This window comes from Xenopus tropicalis, chromosome 4, assembly GCF_000004195.4.
Source record: "Xenopus tropicalis strain Nigerian chromosome 4, UCB_Xtro_10.0, whole genome shotgun sequence".
Lineage (NCBI taxonomy): Eukaryota > Metazoa > Chordata > Amphibia > Anura > Pipidae > Xenopus > Xenopus tropicalis.
In genome coordinates, this window is record NC_030680.2 from 62,336,403 (window position 1) to 62,362,718 (window position 26,316).

Below are 26,316 nucleotides of genomic sequence, written 5' to 3' on the forward strand. Positions count from 1 at the left end.
TTTTGTCTCGTCGGTCCACAAGGTATTTTCCCAAAAGTCTTGGCAATCATTGAGATGTTTTTTAGCAAAATTGAGACGAGCCTTAATGTTCTTTTTGCTTAAAAGTGGTTTGCTGCCATGCAGGCCGTTTTTGCCCAGTCTCTTTCTTATGGTGGAGTCGTGAACACTGACCTTAATTGAGGCAAGTGAGGCCTGCAGTTCTTTAGATGTTGTCCTGGGGTCTTTTGTGGCCTCTCGGATGAGTTGTCTCTGCGCTCTTGGGGTAATTTTGGTCGGCCGGCCACTCCTGGGAAGGTTCACCACTGTTCCATGTTTTTGCCATTTGTGGATAATGGCTCTCACTGTGGTTCGCTGGAGTCCCAAAGCTTTAGAAATGGCTTTATAACCTTTACCAGACTAATATATCTCAATTACTTTTGTTCTCATTTGTTCCTCAATTTCTTTGGATCTTGGCATGATGTCTAGCTTTTGAGGTGCTTTTGGTCTACTTCTCTGTGTCAGGTAGCTCCTATTTAAGTGATTTCTTGATTGAAACAGGTGTGGCAGTAATCAGGCCTGGGGGTGACTACAGAAATTGAACTCAGGTGTGATAAACCACAGTTAAGTTATTTTTTAACAAGGGGGGCAATCACTTTTTCACACAGGGCCATGTTGATTTGGAGTTTTTTTTCTCCCTTAATAATGTAAACCTTCATTTAAAAACTGCATTTTGTGTTCAATTATGTTATCTTTGACTAATAGTTAACGGTTTTTGATGAGCAGAAACATTTAAGTGTGACAAACATGCAAAAGAATAAGAAATCAGGAAGGGGGCAAATAGTTTTTCACACCACTGTATGTGCTTGTTATTATGTAGTGCAGAGAATTTTCTCTAGTTCTCAGAGTTAATCTTCTGGAAATTTCAGAGAGCCTTGACTCTCTAAGAACATGGCCACTACTCTGTTAAACAGCTTAAGTTGTAGACCTGTGCCCCAGGTCTTTAAGAAGCTTGCAACACAAAGCAAGGTGCAAAAAACTGGCTCAACTTGCCAACTTTTTTTCCCCACGATGTACCTTGTTCCCATTCCTTGCTCCTAGCTCTAGCATGGTCCTGACAGCAAATTACAGGCTAAAAAAATGTTGTGCCCCATAGTGATTAGGATTTGAATATAGCATAACGTGTTTTATTGCTGTAATTTGACTTGAATGCTGGAAAAATCCTGGTCATCGTTGGATGATTAATGGGAAACTCACCAGCACTACCTGGCCCTTCCAACTATATTCCGCCTGGTTGGATAAGATTGTGTGCCTTTTTCTTCCACACAGTTACACAAATATTGCTAGGCATTTGCTATATACTGCTATAATTATATGTATTTAAATATGTATGGATTTAATAACCCAGTCCATCAGCTTATGGTGACAAAGCTTATTACAGCACTATTAAAAGTGTAACAGTAATACAGGTACCTTGATGATCTTCAGTTTATGCTTTGGGCTTGTCCTATAAAACACAGACACCTGCCGAGCACAACAAAAAGCAACAATTGGTTGGCTGATGATTTGTTCAACACACAAATCTCATATAATAAGTTACTACCTTGGTGACAATGGATGACAGTGTAGACTCATCAATCTGGTCCAGCTCTTCTCCAGAAATGGCTTTGAGATGTCCATTAGATAACCCAATGTTCCTGCCTGTAAAGAATGTGATTCAGTGGGTTGTGGGTCTAACAGTCATCCAGCACTTGTTACTCTTCCTTGTTTAATTGCAAAAATATAATTGCATAGAGAAGCAGCAGTCCCTTGAGGTAAACCTGGTAAAGCATATGCTGTTATGCTTCCCATCAATAGCATTTTTAATGGAACTCAGCATTCTGTATTTCAACTGAGGACATATGATTTTATGCACTACACACTCCAACAGTCCCTTTCTGTGACCCAACCACTTTGCAACTAAACTGTTATTGATCATAGGCATTTTCATGTAACAATCCCCTCACCTATAGAAGAGAAATGTTACAAACTTAATTGCTGGAAAGGTGCCATCTTTATGGTGCTAGTCAATATATTACAAGTAACACAATTTGGATGGCACACCTAATATAAAAAACAACTTTTAATTATACCCTTTAAAATCACTATGTTAAAATCAGGGGTAAGAAAAAAGGTAAAAATATATGACCCAGGTACCTGTCATAAATCTCTTACTGGACTAGAGAATAACAAATAACCAATGGTCATAACTGTTGCTCGTATTGCGATGTTAGTGAATTTTTACTTCCTAGTGGGTTGAGTTAAATTCTGAAACCGAGTTTAAATCATTTGTAACACACACTGCATTGGAGCCTTCTTTACTACTATTAATTGCAGAAGGCTCCAATGCAGTGTGTGTTACAAATTTCCCACATTTCCCAATAATATCTTTATGGTGCTATGCTGAAAGTCCATAAACTCTTACTATTACTCATAATACTGCCAATGTTTTCTGCTGGAGATTCCATGTTTGTTAGCAATAAGTTTGGCTTAAACAGAGAATTCCACTAATTAAAAGTCATGCCTTGATACTTGCCCATATATTACATGTTTCCTATCAAAAAAATCCATTCCTCACCAATTGCTTGGGCTGTCTCCAGGGCATCCCCTGTGATCATCTTGACAGAGACCCCAGATTCCAGGAGTATCTGAACTGCTTCACTGACACCAGCTCTTGGAGGGTCAATTATGCCCACAAGTCCCAAAAAGGTAAGTTTTCCAAGTTCACTCCCAGAGGCCAGTGCAAGAACTACAATTAAAAGATGGAAAAAGGCAAAAGTAACTTCTTTTAGTATTATTCAACTGCAGGAGTCACTTGCTTATCACAAGTTCAGTGTGGAAATTGCAATTTTGGATGCAACCGCCATGTGTTTTACTGTCAATGCTGTAAATTTTCCCATAATTGTACATAATTGCATTCACAAGAGAAATGCTCCTGACTGTGTCTACTGATGAAAACTCAGTCAGTGGTAGCTCTAGGGTTCCCCTGCGCCAATACACTTGTGCAAAATACGGAACATGAGGCAGGATGAAGGCAGCCTTTGGCCCAAGTACCTGTTGCACAACCTCAGCTGTGTATTTTACTTTACATGAACCCTTATATGTTTCAGGTAAAGCCCTTTCTGACACTTGAGAAATTACTTCATCCAAAACACAGCACTGCACAATAAAAAAGCCGTTGAATAATACTGCGAGGAGCTGTTTGATTTATTACCTTTTCATTCAGTTTGCAATCTGGGGGCACCACACGGGCCCCAAGAGGACATAATAGCTTAAAAGACCTAACTGGTAAAATCTCTAGATATATAAATCAAAAGAACATATAACCATATAATCTTAGGGGCTGATTCATCAAAGTACAAGTTCATATCCCAAAATTCGGATTAGATACGATAATTTCTGATGAAATCACGAAAATGCTTACGAAAAAATCGTATTAGTTACGATAATGTCATATTGGCGATCTGAAAGTCACGAAATTTCGTATCTGAACGATCGTAAATGTCGGGAAAACCTTTCCATCCTTCTGTGCATGTTTTTGGAAGCCTTCCATAGGACTCAATGTAACTCTGCAGCTCCAACCTGGCCAAAGGAAAGTCATGATACCAAAGCTTGGATGAATCCGAAACCTTCGTACTCAGCGCAACAAATACGATTTTGTCGCACAAATTTTTGCACTTTTTGACACAAAGTACAAAAAAGTTGTGCAAATTAATGAAAAAGTCACAAAAAATACGCACAGTACGAAAACCTAAAAAAGAATACTATTATTTTTGTATTCGGAAGTGGTTGTACTTTGATAAATGAGCCCCTTAGTGTCAAAAAACTAAAACTGTTTTCACTTTTGGAATGCTCTGTTTGAGCAATGTCAGGGCAATAAGCTGATTGGAAGGAACTTTGCACATATACCTCTTAGTCCTTGCATTCCCATGTTTTTTTCTTCCTGGAGATATAAAGATTTCTGTTGTGGTGTGACTGGTAGTGACCTTCCGCTGCTGTTGTACATGGTACAATGCTGGATGACTTCTTCAAAAGCTCCTTTCATAAAGTATATCTCTTCCTGTTTTTTCAGACACAACAAAAGACATTAATAGAAGGTAAACAAAGAAAGATGGTCCTTGGCACAGCAACCAATTCACTTTTTGGTGAAAAAGTCATGATGGGTAAATGTGGGATACAAAATAGGACATAATAATAACTGCTTTAAAAAAAAAAAAAAAAAACTCCTGTCTGCATTTCCGGGTGATATCCATGCACATTTGCAGATAGCGCAACACCTTGAATCTACTGTATATACCCGAGTATAATCCTAAATTTTCAGCACCCAAAATGTGCTGAAAAAGTCACCCTCAGCTTATACTCGAGTTGAGTGCATGGGTCCCTCCAGACTAGCATCCTCTGTCTTTTGTGTGCAAATTAGGCCAACTGCAACCAGACCCTCAAGTGCCCTGGCCTGCTCCAACTAGCAATACTTATTTCCCCTTACGTGTTCTCTGGGACCGGGTCTGCTGCCAGTTTGCTAATGCGCAATGAGCGTGGGGTAGTACTCATATTGTTTTTACAGAGCTAGTTTACTGTTTTTCTTTGAAATAAATATTGAAAAACTGAGGCCTTAATTAATGTAAATTTATTGGTATTTAGATTATTAAAACTTAGCAGTAGCTGCTGCATTTCTCACCCTAGGCTTATACTCGAATCAATACGTTTTTCCAGTTTTCTTAGGTAAATTAGGTACCTCGGCTTATATTCGGATCAGCTTATACTCGAGTATATATGGTATTTTAGAATAGTGCAGGTTCCCCAATGGCCACTTCCCATCTGTATAGAACAGTCTGGAACAGCACCACTTGTATTCTTGTTTAAAATGCCTTTATTGCACACATCTTAGGGCCTTACAGCAATGTTTCAGGCCATGTGTGGCCTTTTATCAAGCTGGGAAAGGGACTTTTTTATGTTGCATCTTTTACTACATTAAAAATAGTGACAGCCCTCATTTTCGATTTATGTATCAAGTGGGGAATTAAGAAAACATGCCACTCTGTCTACTCTTATAGCGCTATGTTGTTTTAAGTCAATGTTTTACCTTTTCTGTCAATAACCATTAGTCATAATAAACCACCCCTCTTCATAGGAAATTTAAAAAGAATAAGACCATTTTCTGTGAAGAGAATGCTACACTAGATGATACAGCAGATAATAATATTTTTTTGATGAGCATAAATTTTTATGGCTCCCACTCCCTAATAAATTACATATTGACCACCATGAGGGTAGTGAACCATGTAAAGGGGACATGAGAAGTAAATTTTATTATATAGCAATCTATGGAATTTAATAAATAATTCAACATTTTTAAACATATTCCTCTTTTCTCTGTAATAATAAAACAATTTCTTTTACATTATCCCAACCAAGATATAATGAATCCTTATTGGAGGCAAAATCATCCTATTGGGTTTATTTCATGTTTAAATGATTTTAATAGAGTTAAAGTATGGAGACCCAATTTATGAAAAGACCCCTTATTTGGAAAACCCCATGTCCTGAGCATTCTGGATAACAGCTCCAATACCTGTATTTCCATTTTATCTCTAACACAGTAGCCTACAGGCTTTTTGACAGCAGACACTGGGGCTGGCTGTTTATTTATAGTAAGCACTAAGCAAAAGACCCTGGGCGTCACACCACAGACATTGAACCTCACCCAGAAACCTGTTTTATGATATAAAGACATTTTTCTCCCACTATCTGAGTTTGCTCTAGATTATCATACAGGAATATGGGAGTGGAGTTTGTTCTGATAGGTCCCCATGTTACAGGCGGAGTAAGCTTGCTGAAGTTGTGAAGTTTGATTGGTTCAGAGTACCCAAGAAATGAGATTGCATAGGATTTTTCAGTGAAATATCACCTAGGACTTTGAGAGTGCCTAGACATGTAATCTTCCATTGAAGTTGGCTATTTTGATCAAAGGCCCAAGGGATTCTAACTACATGTAAAGACTGCAGCTCTTCAGGAAATCTCTGTTGAACTTCACCACTTCTAAACAAAACTAAGTTTTAAGTGTTATATGTACTAAAGTACATTTAGCATTGCTTTGCATTGCTTAGGATTGTTTGTTGGTAGCTATTTTGATTAGTAAAGTAGTACGTGTTATAAGCCATAGTGTGTGGGTTTTTATTTCCATATTATTGACATATTACTGCAATTTCTGAACCTATTAGTGCCTTAGCACTGCAAATCGCATCAATGAAAAACACATAACATATATACTTCCAACTTATTTGCTTCCAGGTAGAACATAAGAAAACAAAGTATGGTGAGAAATGGTGATCGACAATGATACCTATACTAACATATCATGTCAATACATTCTCTGTAAGCTGAGAAAGGATCAGGTCACTCTGTAGCTTGTATACTATAGCATGATACATGAAAGAAGAGTTGGGAAATGTAACCCACTACTTTGTGTTAACCTCATATTACTTTTTTAGTGTCTGCTAATTTTTTCCCCGTAGCTTATCTACATCATGTGGTTTCTCATAAAAAAGTACTTTAAGAGATCCATATCATGGGCATATTCATGCTTCTAAAAAACAGACTGTTTTCGTTCCAGTCCAGTAAATGCAGAACAAACAGACTGTGTGTACTGTTTAACTTTTGGCTTCCAAGAGTACAGAATGGAAAGTTTACCTTGTTATGCCTTTCGATGCATTTTACTGCCATCCATCTTTGTTCTGAGCTAAAAGGAATTTCTTTTTTTCGAATGTAGTTGTCACTTACATTGCTCAAGCCCATCTGAAATATAGATATAATAGTATATTATAGTGCATAGTAGTGCATGAAAAGGTGACTGAAAATAATGGAATCACTGAGGGGTGCCAAGTTGCCATCTATCCCAGTGGTTTTAGCTGCTTACATGTCTTAGTGCCGTACTGCCATATTTTCCTGTGTCCCAGACATCTCCTGTGCTTGTGTAGTACAGAAATTAACAAAGTATTTATGTACTTCACATGTGCTTGCCCAGTTAGGCACAGGGGACGATGTGGAACTAGAACAATATCACCATGCTTGCACTTTAAGGAAATGTACCTTGGGCCAGTGCATTTTCTACAGGAGTGCCAGCCCAAGGTTGGAATGAAATAATTAAATTACTGCAGGGTGCACACTGTACATCTTTCCTTTCTATGGTCTACAAGGCTTGGCTAGACTATATCTATCATATCTTCACTTACAGCATAGTCTGTCTGTTTATTGTGTCATACAGGGTTATAAAGCTTGCATCACAGATGTGATACCAGTCTATAAAACTTTCCTTTCTCAAAGTCATAAACCCATAAAAAACAGCAGCTATATGAGAGACAATGGTTCTAGTGACAGTATCAACCAAGTCCTACACTAGACCCACGTCAGACATCCCAGGGGCCATATGACTGATATGCATCTGAAATACAGTATATGTACATAAAGCATGTTCCCTTCCTGAGGATTAGGCAACTAAGGATATGTTAAGATACAACACAGAATGTTTATTTTGTGCCTTTGCTGAAATATCAATATATACAGTTTTTACATAAACTGTAAAATACACTGTATTAAAATAGAAACTATATTTGAAGCCTCACCTTCATTCCAAGGACTACCAATGCCCCTTCTGTCGGTTGGCCCATAAGAGTGTTGTTCTGAATAACTGCATTGTTGGCTATACACCCAGCCTAAAATGAATGAAGACAGTATTTACTAATTTACTAAATGATTATTTGTAGGTTACTGTAGAACTTAAAAGATAAGACATAACCACATTATGAACTACAGCTCTTAAACTACAGCAAGAGATGGAAAACTGTTATTAGTGGACTTATGTAAGAACAAAAATAACACATTTTATATACTCTAAACATTTCTTCATCAACGTATCTTTTGTATATCTTAGCAGGCATAATCTGCTAAATGTGATCATGGAAAAAATGAAACAAATGCACATTTTCCTAAGGTAACAATAAGAATTACAGCCAGCAATACAGATTTTCAGCTGGCCTGCTTAAATTTATTTTAATTCTGATTAGAATTGGATTGGGAATCCCATAATATTTTGACCTAACACAATAAGTAATGGTCAGTCACTTGAAAAATAACAACCAAACAGGCCGAATGTATTTATTTTGTACATACAAGGCATTAAGTTGCCCAGGAGCAGCAACCCATAGCAACCAGTCAGTAGGAAGCATTTATTGGTCACCTGTTTTAAAGCAAACATCTTATTATTTGATATGTGTTACTGCTCCTGGGTTCAGGTTGGGAGCAGGTGGGTATACGGTCGGGTGCGGGTCGAGGTTTTCTCAAACCGCACACTACTATTTAAGATGTTTAAAAAAGGGAGTGCCTGAAACTCATTGATAGTTGAAACTATTGCAACATATGCAGTATATGCAGTGTCTCATATTTTATTTTTGCTTACCTCCACAAGTTTTCCTATAGATACACTGGAAAATTCATGAACTTCTTCATTGGATGGTAACAGACTGACATATCCCTTTCCTTCATAGCCAACTCCTGTAACCTAAGGAGCAGTTATGTTTAATTGTTTGAGAGTGATGTTTCATACAAGAGCATATCAGTAGTAATTATGCAGCACAGATATTAATAGAGACATGTTAAAGGAGAAGGAAAGGTAAAAACTAAATAAGCTGTAAGCACTCACAGAAAAGCTGAACTGAGTCTTCTATCAAAAGAAACAGGATTTTTTGTTCTTCTGTGTCAGAAAAATCTTTTATGGCAGGGGTCCCCCAGCTTGCACCACGGACCGGGGGGGGGGGGGTTGTTGCGCGCGCATGGCGTTCATTCGCACGTTCATGCACTCCTTTTATCTGTGTCTCTATGCGCATCTTTATATGCGCAACGCATAATTTTTAACACATGGCGCTTTATTTTGTGCCTTTATATGTGCGCCGATTTGTGTTGCCTGCATTTTTACTGCAAGCAGGAACAGAGTCGGCCCACTTGAAAGCCGCCCACGGCCTGGTACTGGTCCCTGTTTTAGGGCACGGCACAAGTCTCCTCAGTGTGCTCCTCTCTCCCTCTCCTCCTCCCTTTTCCTCCCCCCTCCCATCATCTCACTCCCCCTCCCAACTGTGTTGTGTAATCTGAGCTACCAGCAGCTAGAGCTGCAGCACAGAAGCTACTGAGACCAAGCTAAAATGGTTGCTATCTTAAACAAACAGAGGGAGCTTCTCAGGTATGGTAAAGCTTTCTGCAGAATAAATATAGCGTTCTAGCTTGCTCTATTGTGGCTAATCTATTGGTAGTAAAATGCCAAAATGTCTTTCCTTCTTTAATTTGCCAACAAGTCAAGGTTTTTATTACTATCAACAGACATTATCAGCATTTAGAAGAAAACATATATTGATAATCCACATATTTCTCCAGTAATGTGTCCTTTACCATAAAATTATGTATTAAGTGAACAAATAATTCCACAGTCAATGTCAAGATTTCAGCTCCAGCTCCATATATATATATCAAATAGATGAGAGAGGGTTTTTTCTTTGAACAAATAAATACAGCTGAATCAAACGCCATAGTTCTATCAAGTTTGGAGCAACCAGAAATTAACCATTTTCATATTTGCTTTTAGGAAATTTGCTTTTGAAGGATGTCAGAATGTTACTACCTTTGGAAATAGTGGGAAGAGATTGGGAAGTTAGTCTGTGCGAAAAATAAAGATGGTAAACTGTTAGCAGCCTGTCTGTATTACTGTGATATAACACAGTGTGCAAAGTGCAACTTTTGGCACAATTTGCCATGTTTTTAACTCACAATACAAATAAAGCACAAATGCACTGACAATTTTCAGTGTGGAGAGTAAGGCATTTCCAGCACTTGAGTTGAGCCAAAGTTGAAATTCCAAGCCCAAGATTTTTAGAACTAAGTATGTAAATATTTAAGAAAAAAAATATCATCACATCAAAATTTTATGTGAATTGTCCCTTATAGGACAGAAAGAATGAGGTAGTAGAATAATCGAAAAGGGGAATTTTTTAAAGGCTCCTTTCTGTGTATGACATGCAAAAAATAGAACATTCCACCGAACTGAGAGTAAAAATATGATTTTGCACCTTTGCAAAAAACATAGTCCAAAAGTAATGCAATGTATTGCTCTCTCTCACATTTAGTTTAATGGCTCTATTTTTTAATATTGATATGTACATGAGTGCAAATATGCATTGTAAACCATCCAAATCAAAGTAACACAAGAAAAAAATAAATTTTAGCAAAAAGTAATTACTATGCTCTGATAATACTGAATATAATCTGAAAAAAGGGCTCAAGAAAAAACTAACCAATGGCAGCACTTACCTCGGCATGCAATCCATCTGAAGTTACTAATTTGGTTGCAGTCATCTCATTGGCAGTCAAAGTCCCAGTCTTGTCTGAACAAATGACATTGCAGCAACCTGTCTCCAGAAATGAATACAAGATAAGCTGGGATTAAAGTGACAGTAAACTGATACACATATATGTGAAATGCTTTATGACAGTATTGGAAAAGGTCTCATTGGAGACTAAAAACATGACAAATAATTTACATGAATATTTAAAAAGGCTCGCAGTGCATTCCCTCCTGCTATTATTATACACCTGTTTTCTGTTATATATATATTGTAGCTAGAGAGTACAGCAAAGCATTCCACAGGAAAAACAAACAAAAAAATATAAAGGTAAGCAAACTTATTCTGCTCTCTGTGTTTGGCTGGTCTTGCTAGTGATGTTCATTTTGTCCTTTGGGCTGTTAAATATAAGATGTTTTTTGTTCACTATATTGCTCTTAACAGATCCAGTTTATATCAGTTTGACATTATTAGGCATAAGCTGCAGTTATAAATATGCGTTAGGATAGTTTTGTCCACTTTCTTACTATTAACAGATTTGCCATTTCCTTCTGAGGAAATATTAAGTACATCATTGGCTCTAATATCTGGTATTGACCCTTTTGGAAGACACAACATCAGTGTTTCTTTTAACTGTTTCCTAGTCTCTGTCATTGGCTGGAAGGAATTGTTTTCCACGCCCCCATGCAGAATATTTTAAACTATGTGGTGTTTTGATTTTGTTTGCGCACAGCCTGTTTCAAATTCCCCCCACAGCATCCTCATGGGCTTTCGATCCAGGCCTTGACTTCCATTGCAGAACCCTCTATTTCTATTTATGCAGCCATTCCTTAGTAAATTTACTGGAATGTTTAGGATAAATCACTTTTGGTTGGGCTTCAAACTTTTGACAGATGGTCTTCCTTCAGGTTCTTCTGGTGAAATTCTGTCTTTTTTTGCAAAATGTGTCTTCTGGTTTTATGGCCAAATAACTCTGATGTTGCCTTGTCTGTCTAGAGCACATTGTTCCAGGACTCCTGGTGCTTTTCTAGGTGTTTATGGTAAAGCTTTAGTCTTGTTCTTTCAGGATAGCAAAGGTTTCATCCTGGCACACCTCCCATGTAGATCTAATTTGTGAAGCCTTCTAATGTAAGACTCATGCAGTTTTAAATCAATAAAGACCCCTGTAGGTCTGTGATAAAATTCTGAGGTTCTTACAAATTGCTTTCAGCATCTGGGATTCTGCTTTCAGGCTCAATTTGGTGGAGTGGTCTGGCCAAGTTTGTGTTTGTTTGACATCTTCTCTAATGGCAGATGATCTTCCAGACAGTGATTGATGTTCAGTTGTTTGGCAACCTTTTAAATTCCATTTCCAGACTCATAGGCATCTATAAGCTTCTTTCTAATGGCATCAGAGAGCTCTCCCAATCTATGACATGATGACACTTAAACAACAAAGAGAAACCTAAAATGTCTGAGGGTTAAAAATTCTTCGAGAAAAATGCTCTCTTCATTTGCACCTGATTCTAAGTTTAGGTATTTGAGTCACAAATGTAGTGGTAGGTGTGAGATCTGCATTTATTTAAATTACACAGTGAACTACAGAATGTTAATGGTTCATGGCTTCAGTACTGTTGAAATGAAGATCAAATATGTGTATGCTCAAAAAGTCATTATTTCCCTGGGCACCACAATCACTAAATTTGAAGGTTAAAAAAATGCTTAAGAGTAATGATTGTGCTGACAATATTATTGGTCTGATGTTTGAAACATTTCATTTACATGCAACACTCATACAATCATAATGTTATTAATACTGTATTTAAATGAAATCATTCAAATGAGATAATCTATATTTATTAACTATGATATAAACCCAGTAAATGGTAATAAAACCTTCCTAAGTATTCACACATTCTTTAATGTAAGAGTCTCAATATTGCCCAGTGTCTTCTTGCTCCTAGGTCTTACCTAAGGTCTCCACAATTGGCAGTTTCTTAACAATGACTCTTTTGTTCGCCATTCTCATCACACCCAGAGCCAAGGTGACAGTAACAACAATAGGAAGACCTTCTGGAATAGCAGCAACTGCTAAACTGAGAGGAGAAGGAGAAACAGAAGGCTGGCATGGTTACTAAGTGCAAAGAAATCTTTTTTTAAACCAAAAAGCACATAAATTCAATTCAAGGCTATACAAAATGTACAAGAATGAATTCAGGAACTAAAGTGTATCCTGTATTTCACTAGTTAGAATGACTTCAGCGGGCCTGTAGGATCTAACAAAGCTGTATTTTTTGTACAGATCACTGCATACGATTCTCTTAGAGGGTATATAGGAAATGGTAGACTTTCTATTAAGGCACATACTGTTTTATGTGGATTGAATGTGATATTTTACAGGTTAGTCATGTCTTTTGTACTGTATATTATAGAGAACAGGTGAAAGATATATATCTTTCTGTACTCAATTTTATGAATAAAATATATCTTTCTGTACTCAATTTTATGAATCCTATGAAGTCCTTGAATTATTTTAGACAAAATATACCTTTAATATATATATATATATATATATATATATATACTATACACATTACCCCAGCACTCCATTATAAAGCTTCAAGAAAAAATTAAAAAACAATTTTGCACACACTGAAGGAAAAATGTCTGCATTTTAGTGAAAAGAGACACATTTAGTTACACGGTTTGTACAAAGTATGCATGAGCTGACGCACCCCGTCAAGGCAGTGTCCTTGCGTCAGTCTTAACCTAGCGAAAAAGAGAGTATATTTTCTTTGGTGGGAGAAAGACCATACCTGCTTTTCTCTTTATATGGCATGACCTATTCCAAAGAAACCATTCAGTGATTAAGCTTATAAATACCTTCTTAACTGCAAGACTATCCTTAAAGGGGCGGGGGTTTTTTTGGATAGATTTATATATATATATTTATATATATAGTAAATATTTCTGAGGAAAATGAAGGACTTGTAACCTATATTTCCTATGTTACAGTTAGAAAAATTACTAGCTACATACAATCTTATTAAATATCCTATAGCTACAATAATAAAAAGTTATCCAATTTACACAATGAAAAAGAAAGTATTTTCTTGCATACCTAGCATGATGTCCTGTATAATCTTAGTGATACAAATTTGACGAAAGTTATAAAAAATGTCTAATCTGTCTAATCTAAAAATGAGCAAAATCCAGGATTTGTTTTGGGATTCAGCACAACCAAAGCACTTTTTTCAGGATTCGGATTCAACCTAACCTTTCTGCTTATCCGATCTTGGAGGCCTATTTATCAAAATTTGTGATGTTTTAGAAGTTTTTTTTATACTTCGCATGAACTTGCAATTTTAAAAAACTGAAATGTGTGCTTATTTATTAAAAAATCTGGATATAAAAAACTCAATTGAATAAAATTGTGAGAAAAAACTAGAATACCTTAAATTTTCCAGTTTAAAGCTCAAAAAAACCTTGAAAAACTCAAATTGAAAATATAGTTTCACTTTTGCCTGGAATAGCTTCCACTGAGTTCTACATTGCCTCGATAGATTTTAGTTTTTTAGCTTAATAGATACTAGATTGGAAGTTATAGTTTGAGTTCATGATTTTTAGTACAAAAAACTCAAATTGCAAATCTGCCCCTAGAATTCATGTGACTTTAGAGCACTGGGTGATTACAGCTGGCACTTTTTCTTTTAGATCAGTGCTGTCCAACTGGCAGCCCACGACCCCCCTCTGTGTGGCCCCCCCACCTGTCTGGCTGCTTTGATGGCTTAACTTTGTGTTATCCTTAAATGGTATCAGTAATGAGATTAACTGGCCCCCTGCATGGTTCACACCTCAGACTCAGGCTGTAATCCCTTTGTATTGTTTAAACATATAATCCCCTGTACTGTTCACACCTTTTAATCTCTGCATTGTTCACCCAGGTTGTAATCACCCACATTGTTCACCTGTTGACACCTCAGATTCTGTTTGTACTGCCTGGCCTATGCTGCCTGTGTGTTGCAGCATAGGGTAGGCAGAGTATGGCACACACAGGCAGCATAGGGCAGGGAGGGTATGGCACACATAGGCAGGGTAGGGCAGGCAGAGTATGGCACACACAGGCAGCATAGGGCAGACAGAGTATGGTACACACAGGCAGCATAGGACAGGCAGAGTATGGCACACACAGGCAGCATAGGACAGGCAGAGTATGGCACACACAGGCAGTATAGGGCAGGGAGGGTATGGCACACACAGGCAGGGTAGGGCAGGCAGTATATGGAACACACAGGCAGCATAGGGCAGGCAGAGTAAAAAAGGAACAAAAGAATAAAAAGAACAAACCCAACAACATAAATAAGAAAAAATACTGCTTAATTCCATTCCAGTGAACATGGCCAATTCCTCAATTCTGTTCAATTTTGATTTATGAATTACTGTCCAGCTACTGTGTGTAGCAGAAACCAGATACTAAAATTATTCAACTTATGCACAATATAAATCAGTCATCTGTATATTGTTAACTCCCTGGCAGTAGATTATGGGGTTAATTTGCCATGCTCCTGGGGCAGAAGTAATAAGGGGCAAATGAACTAAAATTGGCAAGTCTGGATTACATAATGAACAGGAACTAGACAAGCAGTAAAACAAAAAAAAAAAGCTGTTCCTTAAATTAAAAATAAACTTTATTGCAGTCTTTTAAAAACATATACAAATACATAATGGTTTAAGGAGAGTGCAAGATGTTTTGTAGCTACACAAAGCCACATTACCAGAAGACACAAAAGCGCATCCCTTTGTACTCATGCTTAGAGCACTTAGTCTTTATAAAGATTGCTGAATGTAGAGAGAGGAAGGCAGTGTGCAGATTGAAAAAAAATTGCCAATGGCCACTGTTTTTTTGCAGTTTGCACAGAGCCTTCCCATAAATAAATGATCACTTAAGTTGTTACTTGGTCATAACCTTTTAACAAAAACTGTACAGAGTATCCCTGGTGCTGAGAAAGATATGATCCTCATCAGTATTACTAATCTTATGAACACAGTGGACACTTGCCTCATACAACTTACCAATGTTGATGATGATTTGCACAAGGTCTAATGGACCTTATCATAGTAATATACACATCATTACTGTAAAACAACTTTAAAAAATTGAATTGCCAACACTGATTTTCTGCAGGCTGTAAACAAACTCCCCTCTGCATTCCTTATCCATCTAACCAGGAGAGTCCAGCTTAATGTGGATAGTACATTCTGAAACAATTTGTTCAGGCAGGATTATATTGTGGCACTCAAGCAACCAAATAATATTTTACATGCAAACAGGAATGCTGCAGAACCAAATTGTAAATTATTTAAAAACATTAAACAATAGAAAAAATAAAGTCTAAGGATCATACTAAAAGCCCTTTTCAAGGTGAACTGACTAACCATGTCACCTTTTTCCTTTAGGGAATGAAAGAAACATTTTAAACTGGTGCTAACAATAGAAAATAGCATACATTTTCCATTGTTCCTTAATAAAATGTTTGGTGACAGAAAAGGCAAGGCAGGTGTAAGTAGAGATGGCAGATGCCTAGGGCACTGAGCTGTGGAAGTATAAGAAGTATCTCTCTTTCAGGTCCATATTCCAACCTTCCACGTCTTAATGTATTTGTAGGCAGAAAGCTGGCGCTCCCCTATGCCTGCAGGTAAGTATAGTTGTCATGGAAACCAGAACACCCAGTCCAGCCTCTTATTAGTTCTGAAATCACTCAATAAGCTGCTTTGGATTTGATGCCCCATTATACTGGTAAAAAATAGCCTTTTGCTTTAATCTTTAAATTGCTTTACGTTAAAATAGGCATACTGAAAATACATGTAGAAAAGTGTTGGCTCACTGAATAAACAAAAAGTTATGAGAGTGCCAGGGGTGTATGATAAATAAAAGGGGACACCACACAAATAATTAAAGAAAAATGAATTCTGAAAAATGGAAGGAAATATATTTCTAAGCAACTTTCCAAAGTACATTAAAAAAAAACTTAACATTTGAAAGTTATTTGTGAATGTTAATGGTTTGGAAACAGTATTTGTCTAGCCATTTTTATTCTCTGCAATAGTCAGTACAGCTGACAGACAGACTGTGGCTTTTTAACATTGCTTATCCTAACTGCTAAAAACAATTTTCTTATTTAGGCCATAAGAAATTATGTGCTCACCAAAAAATTATTGCCTGCTACAGATATCAGCTACTAAACTTTCTGTCTGACACTGGCACTGTATAAGCATAATGCAACTTCATGTGGCACTGCAGTCAGCCTACATCGGAACACATAATAGGGTTCATTTACAATGTCCCAAACATTGTGCAAACTGCAAAAAAAAAAGATGCAGTCAGGAAATTCTTTGCACTTTGCCCACTGTGTGGGGAACTGTGCAAATAGCCACAGGCCTCTGCACTCCATTTCAGAGAGCAGAGATCTGTGGACTGCTCCTAGAATCGAATGCAACTGACTGCAACTGCACTTGCACGTGAAAAGTAAGCCCTACTCTGTAAACAGCCATATGATAAACAAAGACTGGGCCAGAACGGGATCATTTTTCTTAGACTAGTAAATACAACTGAAAGACAGACTGTGGCTTTTTAAAGCTGTAGTTTCTTTGACACCAATGAAGGCTATGGTTGAGATCTTTTGAGGTATGATTGGTTCGTGTTATAAACTGCTCACATTGTTAATGTTATGTAAGGGAGAGAATCTTACCTTACACCAATGGTAAACATGCTTAGAAGGGGTTTTCCCTGGAGCCAGCCAATTAGCATTATTAAACCTACGAAGAAAGACAGACAGTTACGTACTGGTAAAAGAACATCATTTTTGCTGTGGACTGCAAGAGGCTGCTGGTGTTACATTTTACATTTTTTAATGTTTTAATTGTAAACTAATATCTACAGTATATAGCTTGGCTGAGAACCTAGCATTTATAATATCTAACTTTGAGATATATATATATATATATAGTCACACTAGGATAACTAGTGTGACTATATGGCATACAGTGTTACTGTAAAAAAGTCAGTGAGACATAAGTTGGCCATACTCGGTTTGATAAAAAATGACAAACGAGAGGATCTTTAAATGTATGGACAGCTTTACAATATAAATTGTTATGGGATGCTGGAGGTTTCCAATTAGTTATAGCTGGAAATGATGGTGAATATTCCATATGTAGACTGTTGACTGGCATGAACATTTAATTCACTGGTCACTTTAACTCAAAAATAATGACATTTATACTGTAGATCACTCAAGTCTTTGTTGGTGCCAAGTTGGATGTAATGGAAAATACTGGAACTAGTAGTTCAAAAAAAATTTGAGAGAGGCAAGTTTTAAACCACTGGTCTACAAGAATCTTACCTATTATTCCGAATGAGAACAGGGAGAGCTGCTTTCCAAGTCTGTCCATACTTTTCTGCAGTGGGGTTTTTGGAGTCTAAAACACAACAATAGTTTTGCACATGGAGCAAAATAGAGAAAGTGTCAAAGGAATCATTAAGGAAACTAAAGACTATAAAAGACTATAAAAGAATAAGGAAAGACAAACCAGTGAAATTTTGTGGAAAATGAAACAAGAGCATCAGGCTAATGGCTTATTTGGCCTTTCCTCTGCCTTGCAAAATCTACGGCATCAAAACGCAGTGAATAACTGCTGATTAATTCCCACTGTATAAAATATAAATGGAGTTGCCTATATCATTCACTGAATTATCACACAAAAACCTGTATTGTTTCTTTTTATGTAGCTATATGCAAGCTCTCAACAAAACAGACTAAGATTGACCCTGTGTACCATAAGGCTGATGCCACACGTGGCGTTTTTACGCTGCGTATTTTCTCAGCCTAAAAACGCTGCACAAGCCACACAGCCCCTGACTATGGTGTTTTTCAGCCTAGTACTGGTGAAGAAGCAAATCCAGTTTCCATGGTGCTAATAGTGCGAAATAGTAAAAAACGCTGTGTATTTCCGCTAGGTCTGGCAGCTGCCTTTGTGTATACATAGGAATAGCTTGCTGTGCAAATACTGGCGTATTTTGGCAAACGCTTGAAAAATCCGTGGTAAGGCGTTTTCTAGTGTATTTACGCATTGTGTGGTTTGCTTCGAGTCTTTTCAAGTTATTTCTATGGATGATGATATTGTGCGTTTTTCAGCCGCCGAGAGAATTAGAAAATACGCAGCGTAAAAACGACACATGTGGCATCAGCCTAAGGTTTTGCTGGTGTTAGATTTTTCACAAAGGAAAGTAATATTTTTATTTGAAACTAATACCTAAATAGTTTAGTTAAGAACCGCAGAGCAAGGGTAAAAATGTAAATATTTATTACATATATATATTACAGTGACTACTTAAACCATAAAGTAGGTCATCTTCTACAAAAAATTCCTGCCTGCCCTGCTGAAGATGAGCCATATTTAAGCACTTCTGAACAGAGAACAGAATTGAGGACATTTAATGGGAGGCACAATACAAACCTCTTCTGCTTGCATCATCTTGAACACTTCTCCAAACTGAGACTTTTCACCAACTCCAATAACCAGTCCCTGCATTACAAGGAGACAGATATCAATGTATTGAATATTTAAGTACAAAGCACCAAGTATTTCCCATAGGGTTATATTATAGGCATGCATGCAAAATAGAACAAACGGAATCCATTTTTAAGGAGCATAGCACTATTTTTTTTTGTAACTTATAATTTTTATTGAGTTTTGTAAAGAGGGGTGGGGAGAAAAAATAAAAGAGGAAAGCACTATTTTATCCCAACTCGCCAGGTTGCAACAATGGCATGCACATGCTACTGTGAGCGTTTCATGTGCGACAAGGCCAGAATACTGTTAGCCACTTCAAGCAAAGAAAGCCCTGTAAAGAAAACTTGAACTTTTCCGTCATCAAGAAAGAAAGTAGGCAGCATTCGGATCACTGTGCATTCCAGGAGGGCAGATCTGCATAACTGTTGGTACTTTATCAAAATGGTTAATTCATTAAAAAGTTATTACCTTCCCTCTTCCATAACGGACAAGGGTCCCCATGAACACAATGTTGCTGAGTGTTGCAATTCCACTGGCTTCATCTACAGAGCCATGAGTCTTGCTGCACGGCTCAGTCTCCCCAGTAAAGCTTGATTCGTCCACCAATAGATCAGTTGTCTGCCACAAAATATATAATAATTATGATTTGGAGCAATAGGACTGCCTGCCAAGTGATAATTGCAAAACATTAATCATCAAACATTAATGGACTGTTTTTCCCAAAATGTCAATACAATATGTTTCATGAAATAGACCTAACAGGCTGACTCAAAGAGTTGATGACGGAACTGGTATTGTAAGAGTTACATTCAGCTAATGTTATTTAATCATTTCAAACAGCAGTAGGATATGAGAGATCCTGAAAATCATATTCTGCATGAAAGACAGGAGCACATACTTATCTAATATAAGGCAAAAGAAGGATTAGCAAATACCAGTGCTTAACATCTAAGCAAGCATGCATGCAGGAAATAATAAAGGTCTCTTTGATTTTCCTGTAGATAAAATATTAGATAGGCCTCCTCAATGTTTGTGGATATTTAAGTAGGATTTTCTGATCACATCAGATTACAGTGTCACATCATATCAGTACATTTTAATCTAGAGCAATTTATATCACATTTGGCAGCAGTTATTGAGGCATATTTTAGTGTTTATGTGCATGTTATAGTTTTTGCATTGGAACTAGTACCACTACCCTTCATTACCTGATCATGTAGATATCTGTTGCAACCTATTGCAACTTCTACATAGGTCATTTGCAATCATACCAGTAATATATCTTGTTATTCTATATTACTCTGTATTCTATATACTGTAAGTATAAGTGCTAATATATAGAAGCTGAAATGAAGAAACAGAAATTAGTTACTATATTCTGCAACATTAGGAAAGACCTACATGCCAGCAAAAAATATATTGTAGATGTGTTTTGACTTTCCTTTTCCTTTTTCTAGGAGCTCAAAAAGCATGCTGCCCATAGCACACAGTAGGGAGTGAGCATCAGAAGTATGCTGATGTTCAAATTATGAATGTATTTTGAATCTTTCCAAATACAGTATTCCAGTTCAGCTACCTCATTCAGGCAGGCTATCACTCCTTTGCTCCTGTTGTAGCACTAATTACATGTAGACATCATATAGGATAATGGAGGACACCTGACAAGACAGGGCTTTGCTGCAAATTAGTGTTTATTAGTGTGTTCCACTACATGTTTTGGGCAAAGCCCAAGTGAACCAAGCTCTGGCTTTACAGTAGGCAGTATGATTCCAAGATACAGCAAGGGTAGGTGATAGCTAAGACAGAAAAATAGGAATATATTGTGGATTGTTGTTGGCAAAGTTGCTTCAGGGCAGTATTCCATGCCAAACAATCAGAGATTTCTATTCAGTATTATATCTCCAGCAGACTGATCAAAGTGGATTAAGGATTAGTTGTTATGGTAACATCACTAGAGAAATCTGCCCAGTGTTTGTAAAATGGGCCATTTTATTCTTAACCAATAATACATAAAGTACTTTTTACAAAAACGTTTTATTTTATTCTAGAATCAAAAGTCAATTCAACAGTCAATTCCATACATAAGTCAACATTCACTCTTTGACAATTAAACAAAAAAATTTACTGGAGGAAACTGATTAGGAATTTCAAACATGGTAAATTTAAATAAGCCCATAAGACAGTACAGATTTAGTGTTTGTTTTACAGTCTGTACTGTCAATTGTGCCATGACATTAACCAAGACAGAAGTGATGAATTGCTTGACACCATGAGTGCAAAGGCACACAATATGCCATAAATAGCTCCCTAGGTAGCACAGTATATAAATCTCTGACTCTGAGCTGAGATACTTGTTTGGGCACCTAAATTAATGTATCTTTTTTTCTCTCATCAGGCAAGGTATTCAACAAGAACGTGTTGGCTCTTGCCCTTCCTCAACGTTGTTCCTGAACAGATTAAGAAATGAATGCATTAGCTAGGGTGGCACTAACCTAAATGGGTCTGGTTTACACACATCCTTTAGTCCAAAGAAGAACAAAGCAAATATATTATGAACTGTAATTACATAAATTTATTTGGACCGAAAAATAATAATTATTCTTAGATTGCTTAACAATGCCTTGGGCCTAGGAAATACCTGGGCCCAGGAAATATATCAAATTTTTGAAAGTGCTAGCAAGAAAATCTGCAGGTAGCCTATGGACAAACTGTGGCCATACAGGAAGAGATACATGGGGCTAGATGGCCAGTCTTTATGAGAACAAAAGCTTTGTGTTTTAACTGTACTTGATGTATCAAAAGATCAAAAGATCTGTACAGAATGTGCATGCCGAAACAAAGGGAGACGTGTGGCACAAATCAACAATGTTCTAATCACTGTTATAAAATTGGCATCCTTTCATGTTTGTAGTTCTTCCTGTTGGATCAGTTAGAAGCTCCAGTAAAGACAAACTGCACAAAACATGCCTTTATAATGGAGTACACACATTTTCTTCCCATATGTAATCGTTAAGTTTATTTTCTGACTTAACAATAAATAGTTTTATGGCATTTTTCATGTTATCCATATTGCAGTTTGCCACCAGAGCCAAGGTGGAGAGCAGGGCCGCTGCTGGCCAAATGGGTGCCCTAAGAAATTTACTTTTGTGCCCCCTTTCCCAAATATTATGGAAGTGCCTCCAATAGAAAGTGCCCCCATACACATGCCCTAATTGCCCCCATAAACAGTGCCCCCCAAAGACAGTAGCCCCCACACACAGTGCCCCCAATAGAAAGTGCCCCCATACACAGTGCCCCAATTGCCCCCATAAGTGCCCCCAATTGCCCCATAGACAGTACCCCCCATAGACAGTAGCCCCCACACACAGTGCCCCAATTGCCCCCATAAACACTGCCCCCAAGTGCCCCCAATAGAAAGTTCCCCCATACACAGTGCCCCAATTTCCCCCATAAACAGTGCCCCCAATAGAAAATGCCCCCAATAGAAGTGCCCCCATACGCAGTGCCCCAATTGCCCCCATAAACAGTGCCCCCAATAGAAAGTGCCCCAATTGCCCCCATAAACAGTGCCCCCAATAGAAAGTGCCCCAATTGCCCCCATAAACAGTGCCCCCAATAGAAAGTGCCCCCATACACAGTGCCCCAATTGCCCCATAAACAGTGCCCCCAATAGAAAGTGCCCCCATACACAGTGCCCCAATTGCCCCCATAAACAGTGCCCCCAATAGAAAGCGTCCCCATACACAGTGCCCCAATTGTACCCATAAACAGTGCCCCCAATAGAAAGTGCCCCCATACACAGTGCCCCAATTGCCCCCATAAACAGTGCCACCAATAGAAAGTGCCCCCATACACAGTGCCCCAATTGCCCCCATAAACAGTGCCCCCGAGTGCCCCAAATAGAAAGTGCCCCCATACACAGTGCCCCAATTTCCCCCATAAACAGTGCCCCCAATAGAAAGTTCCCCCATACACAGTGCCCCAATTGCCCCCATAAACAGTGCCCCCAATAGAAAGAATTTAGGGTTTTTATTAAATTGGCAATGAAGGGGATTTTTGGATGATGGCAGACTTTATATAATTTTGCATTTTTCAAAACAGAAAAGGCATGCCTACATGGATTGTAAGCTCTATGGGGCAAGGATTTCTTTCCTACTGTGTCTCTTACCATATGTAATTTAATCTCTGTATGCCTATTCTTATTTTAAGATTGTCTTTCCTCTTGTAAAAATTGCACAGCGCTATGTATCCCAGTACTGAATATGGCCTAAAAGAAAATCTTTAGAAAAACAAAGGGAACATTAATGGAAGAATAGGAAACAACAAAGCAAAATAAATAGATAAATAAAAATGGAGTGTTATGACAAGGTGAATATGAAAGTGAAGCTATTGATACAGATGCAACAGAAAGCCCATGCTGGTGGCATTATACAAATGGAGCACATGCAGTTGCACCTGTTTCAGTACGCAGAGCTCCATGATGGAATGCGTATGGCACATGGGCATCTCCTACCAAGTCCTTTCTCGCATTCCCTCTAATTTCATATTTACTTTGGTCACTCCACAGTTAACTATGTGAGCTGTACACAAAATTTGTATGCCTTTGCACAAGTGCACAGCTTAGATTTAGCATTACTTCCTTGCACATTATATAGAAGGTACAAGAAAAATGTAATGTAAATAAATATGTTCTGTTGTTTGGTTTTGAATGTTAAATCACTCCTAACTAAAAAATGGATCAAAGAGACACATAAGCTATGGTTTACAGTGCATGGCAATACTCTAATATTTCTGTGCCACACCAAGTGATGATGTGGACCTACATAGGGGCACATGCTAGTAAATGCTGAAATAAAGCTTTTTCTCTCTCTGACCTTCAACATCTATTTGTGCTTTCTACCTCAGACACTCACCAATGGAGATAAAACCAACTAATTTATCAGCTTCAACTCAAACACTAACACTTTATGAGGCAGGCTGGGCAGCTCATGTGGAGGCCTGTCAAAGTCTGATTCATTGCTACAAATAAATAATCCAAGCTTTGGCACCTACTAAAAAAGATGATTCAGATCAACCTTCTTGGATTGGAAGGGATGCTTTACCAGCTGCAGATTTGTGTTTATGGCAGATGTCTGAGGAGGTGTAATAGAGTTCAAGGGGCATAATACTAGTCACAGATATTACTTCTAAACCCCCAAAGGAATTATTTGTAGTTATTGTCATACTGAGTAAAACAACGTTATTCCCATACCTGACAGTAGTTCAAAGGTTACTATATGTTAAAGAGAAGCAAGTATATAATTTTTTGGCATATTTCACCACTGGAAGCACCGTATAACTGAAGTCTATGGATGATATTCCCCCCACAAGAAAAAAAATGCAGTTGGCAAACATGCTGTAAAATAAGGCTGTATCTACAGTATAATCTCTATACATAAATGTTTATCAAAACTTATTGGTGGGGTTCAGTTTGAGAAGAAAAAACTTTTCTTCTAAGGGCCGCGACAGACGGGGAGATTAGTCACCCGCGACAAATCTCCCTTGCCGTGGGCGACTTATCTCCCCGATATGCCATCCCACTGGCTAAAATGTAAATCACCGGTGGGATGGCATACGCGGTGCGGCGATATGTGGAAAACGCCACGTATGCCATCCCACTGGCGATTTACATTTTAACCGGCGGCCCGCGGCGACTAATCTCCCCCGACTGCCACAGCCCTAAGTCAGGTCCAGTTTTTTCCCACAGCTTTCCTTTCCTCTCCAGTTGCAACTTGCTCCCTTGATCCTATGCCCTCATAATTAATTAAAGGAAGTGTGCTCCTGTCCTTACTTTATCTCTAATTTGCACATTTAATTCCTTCCTAGCATCTAGTACTTTCCCCCCTTTATTCAAAAAGACCTGTGTCAAGCCCCCTGCTAACAACTATTTAATGGTCTCCTGGACTTGCTAGAATCCTCCTGCTCTCCTCCTCCTATTCTTTCTTAAGAGAGGACCCGTTCACCCCTGCTGATTTATATTTAGTAATTTGCTAAATATTTATATGTTTCAGTATTTTAAAAAATGTGCTTTTTCTTTGTTTTTTAATAAAGATATTATTTGGTAAAAAAAAAAAATTGCAGTGCTTTACAAACTAGTAGACCTAATAATCGAAGTTATACTCATTAGTATGTATTATCATCTATTATTTATACAGCACCAACACATTTATGTAGCACTTTGCACACACATCCACGCAGTCAGGTCAACTTTCATCAGGAGCCTTATTGTGAGACGAAACTGGAGTACCCAGAGAAAAAACATAAAATCAAAATTGTCTGGTACAATTTTCTGTGGTTGGCTGTATTTTTGTTGGTGATATGAATACTAATTTCTAGAGAGAAACACTCCTTGCATCCTTTGCTTTGGGGTGCTGATTCTGTAAAAGCACAGTGCCCATACTCTCACTGAGGAACACGTAGTTTCATGAAAAATGAAAGCAGAATTCACAATATCTGAATCTTAAAAACTGCTTTTATCTAAGTACAGGTATGGGATCCCTTATCCGGAGACCCGATATCCAGAAAGCTCCGAATTACGGAAAGCCTGTCTCCCATAGACTCCATTATAAGCAAATAATTCAGATTTTAAAAATTGATTTCCTTTTTCTCTGTAAAAATAAAACAGTTCTTTGTATTTGATCCAAACAAAGATATAATTAATCCTTACTGGATGCAAAATAATCTTATTGAGTTTAATTAATGTTTTATTGATTTTTTAATAGACTTAAGGTATAAAGATCCAAATTACGGAAAAACCCCTTATCCGGAATACCCTTGGTCCCGGGCATTCTGGATAATGGGTCCTATACCTGTATATATATATATATATATATATATATAAATACTATTGTAAAATATAAGGAATGTATGCATGGACAAGGATACAGGCTGAGTACTACATACTGTGCATGATACTATGAGGGACTGTGGTGTTTCAAATGACTTGTGACTCAAGTTATTATAACTCATTCCATCGCTAAGCACTGTTTGTAAGGACATATTTTACAGGTTAATTCTGATAATATATTTTTCTGGTTTCATGCATTGTATGAAGGTGTAATGTCATGTTTAACATACAGTATCTGCCATGCTTAAGTAGCCCAATGACCCGTAGGGAAACGTAGGGAAGCAGGGGCATGACGTAGCAGTAGGACAGACATAGCTACTCCCAGTTTTTTATCTGATAGGTTGTTTCGTATTGGGATATAAATAGCTGGAAAACGTTCCCACTCCTCATCCATTTTAGGCAGCATAGGAAAACGCCCACCGTTGGAGGCAACGAGTGGTGTTGGCGGGGTGATTCAGTTGGGGGAAAACAATGGTT

General features: G+C 37.7%; 1 protein-coding gene across 1 annotated transcript in view; it reads right to left on the reverse strand.

Moving 5' to 3' along the window:
- The window catches only part of atp2c2 (ATPase, Ca++ transporting, type 2C, member 2), a 78,194-nt gene that overhangs the window by 12,821 nt on the left and 39,057 nt on the right, over positions 1-26,316 (reverse strand). Inside the window, 13 exon segments of the mRNA NM_001079056.1 lie at positions 1,450-1,500; positions 1,580-1,677; positions 2,594-2,764; positions 3,925-4,075; positions 6,706-6,810; positions 7,638-7,727; positions 8,471-8,572; positions 10,369-10,466; positions 12,351-12,475; positions 17,129-17,195; positions 17,783-17,858; positions 18,897-18,965; positions 19,422-19,571. Of these exon segments, the coding sequence (NP_001072524.1) occupies positions 1,450-1,500; positions 1,580-1,677; positions 2,594-2,764; positions 3,925-4,075; positions 6,706-6,810; positions 7,638-7,727; positions 8,471-8,572; positions 10,369-10,466; positions 12,351-12,475; positions 17,129-17,195; positions 17,783-17,858; positions 18,897-18,965; positions 19,422-19,571 (1,353 nt within the window).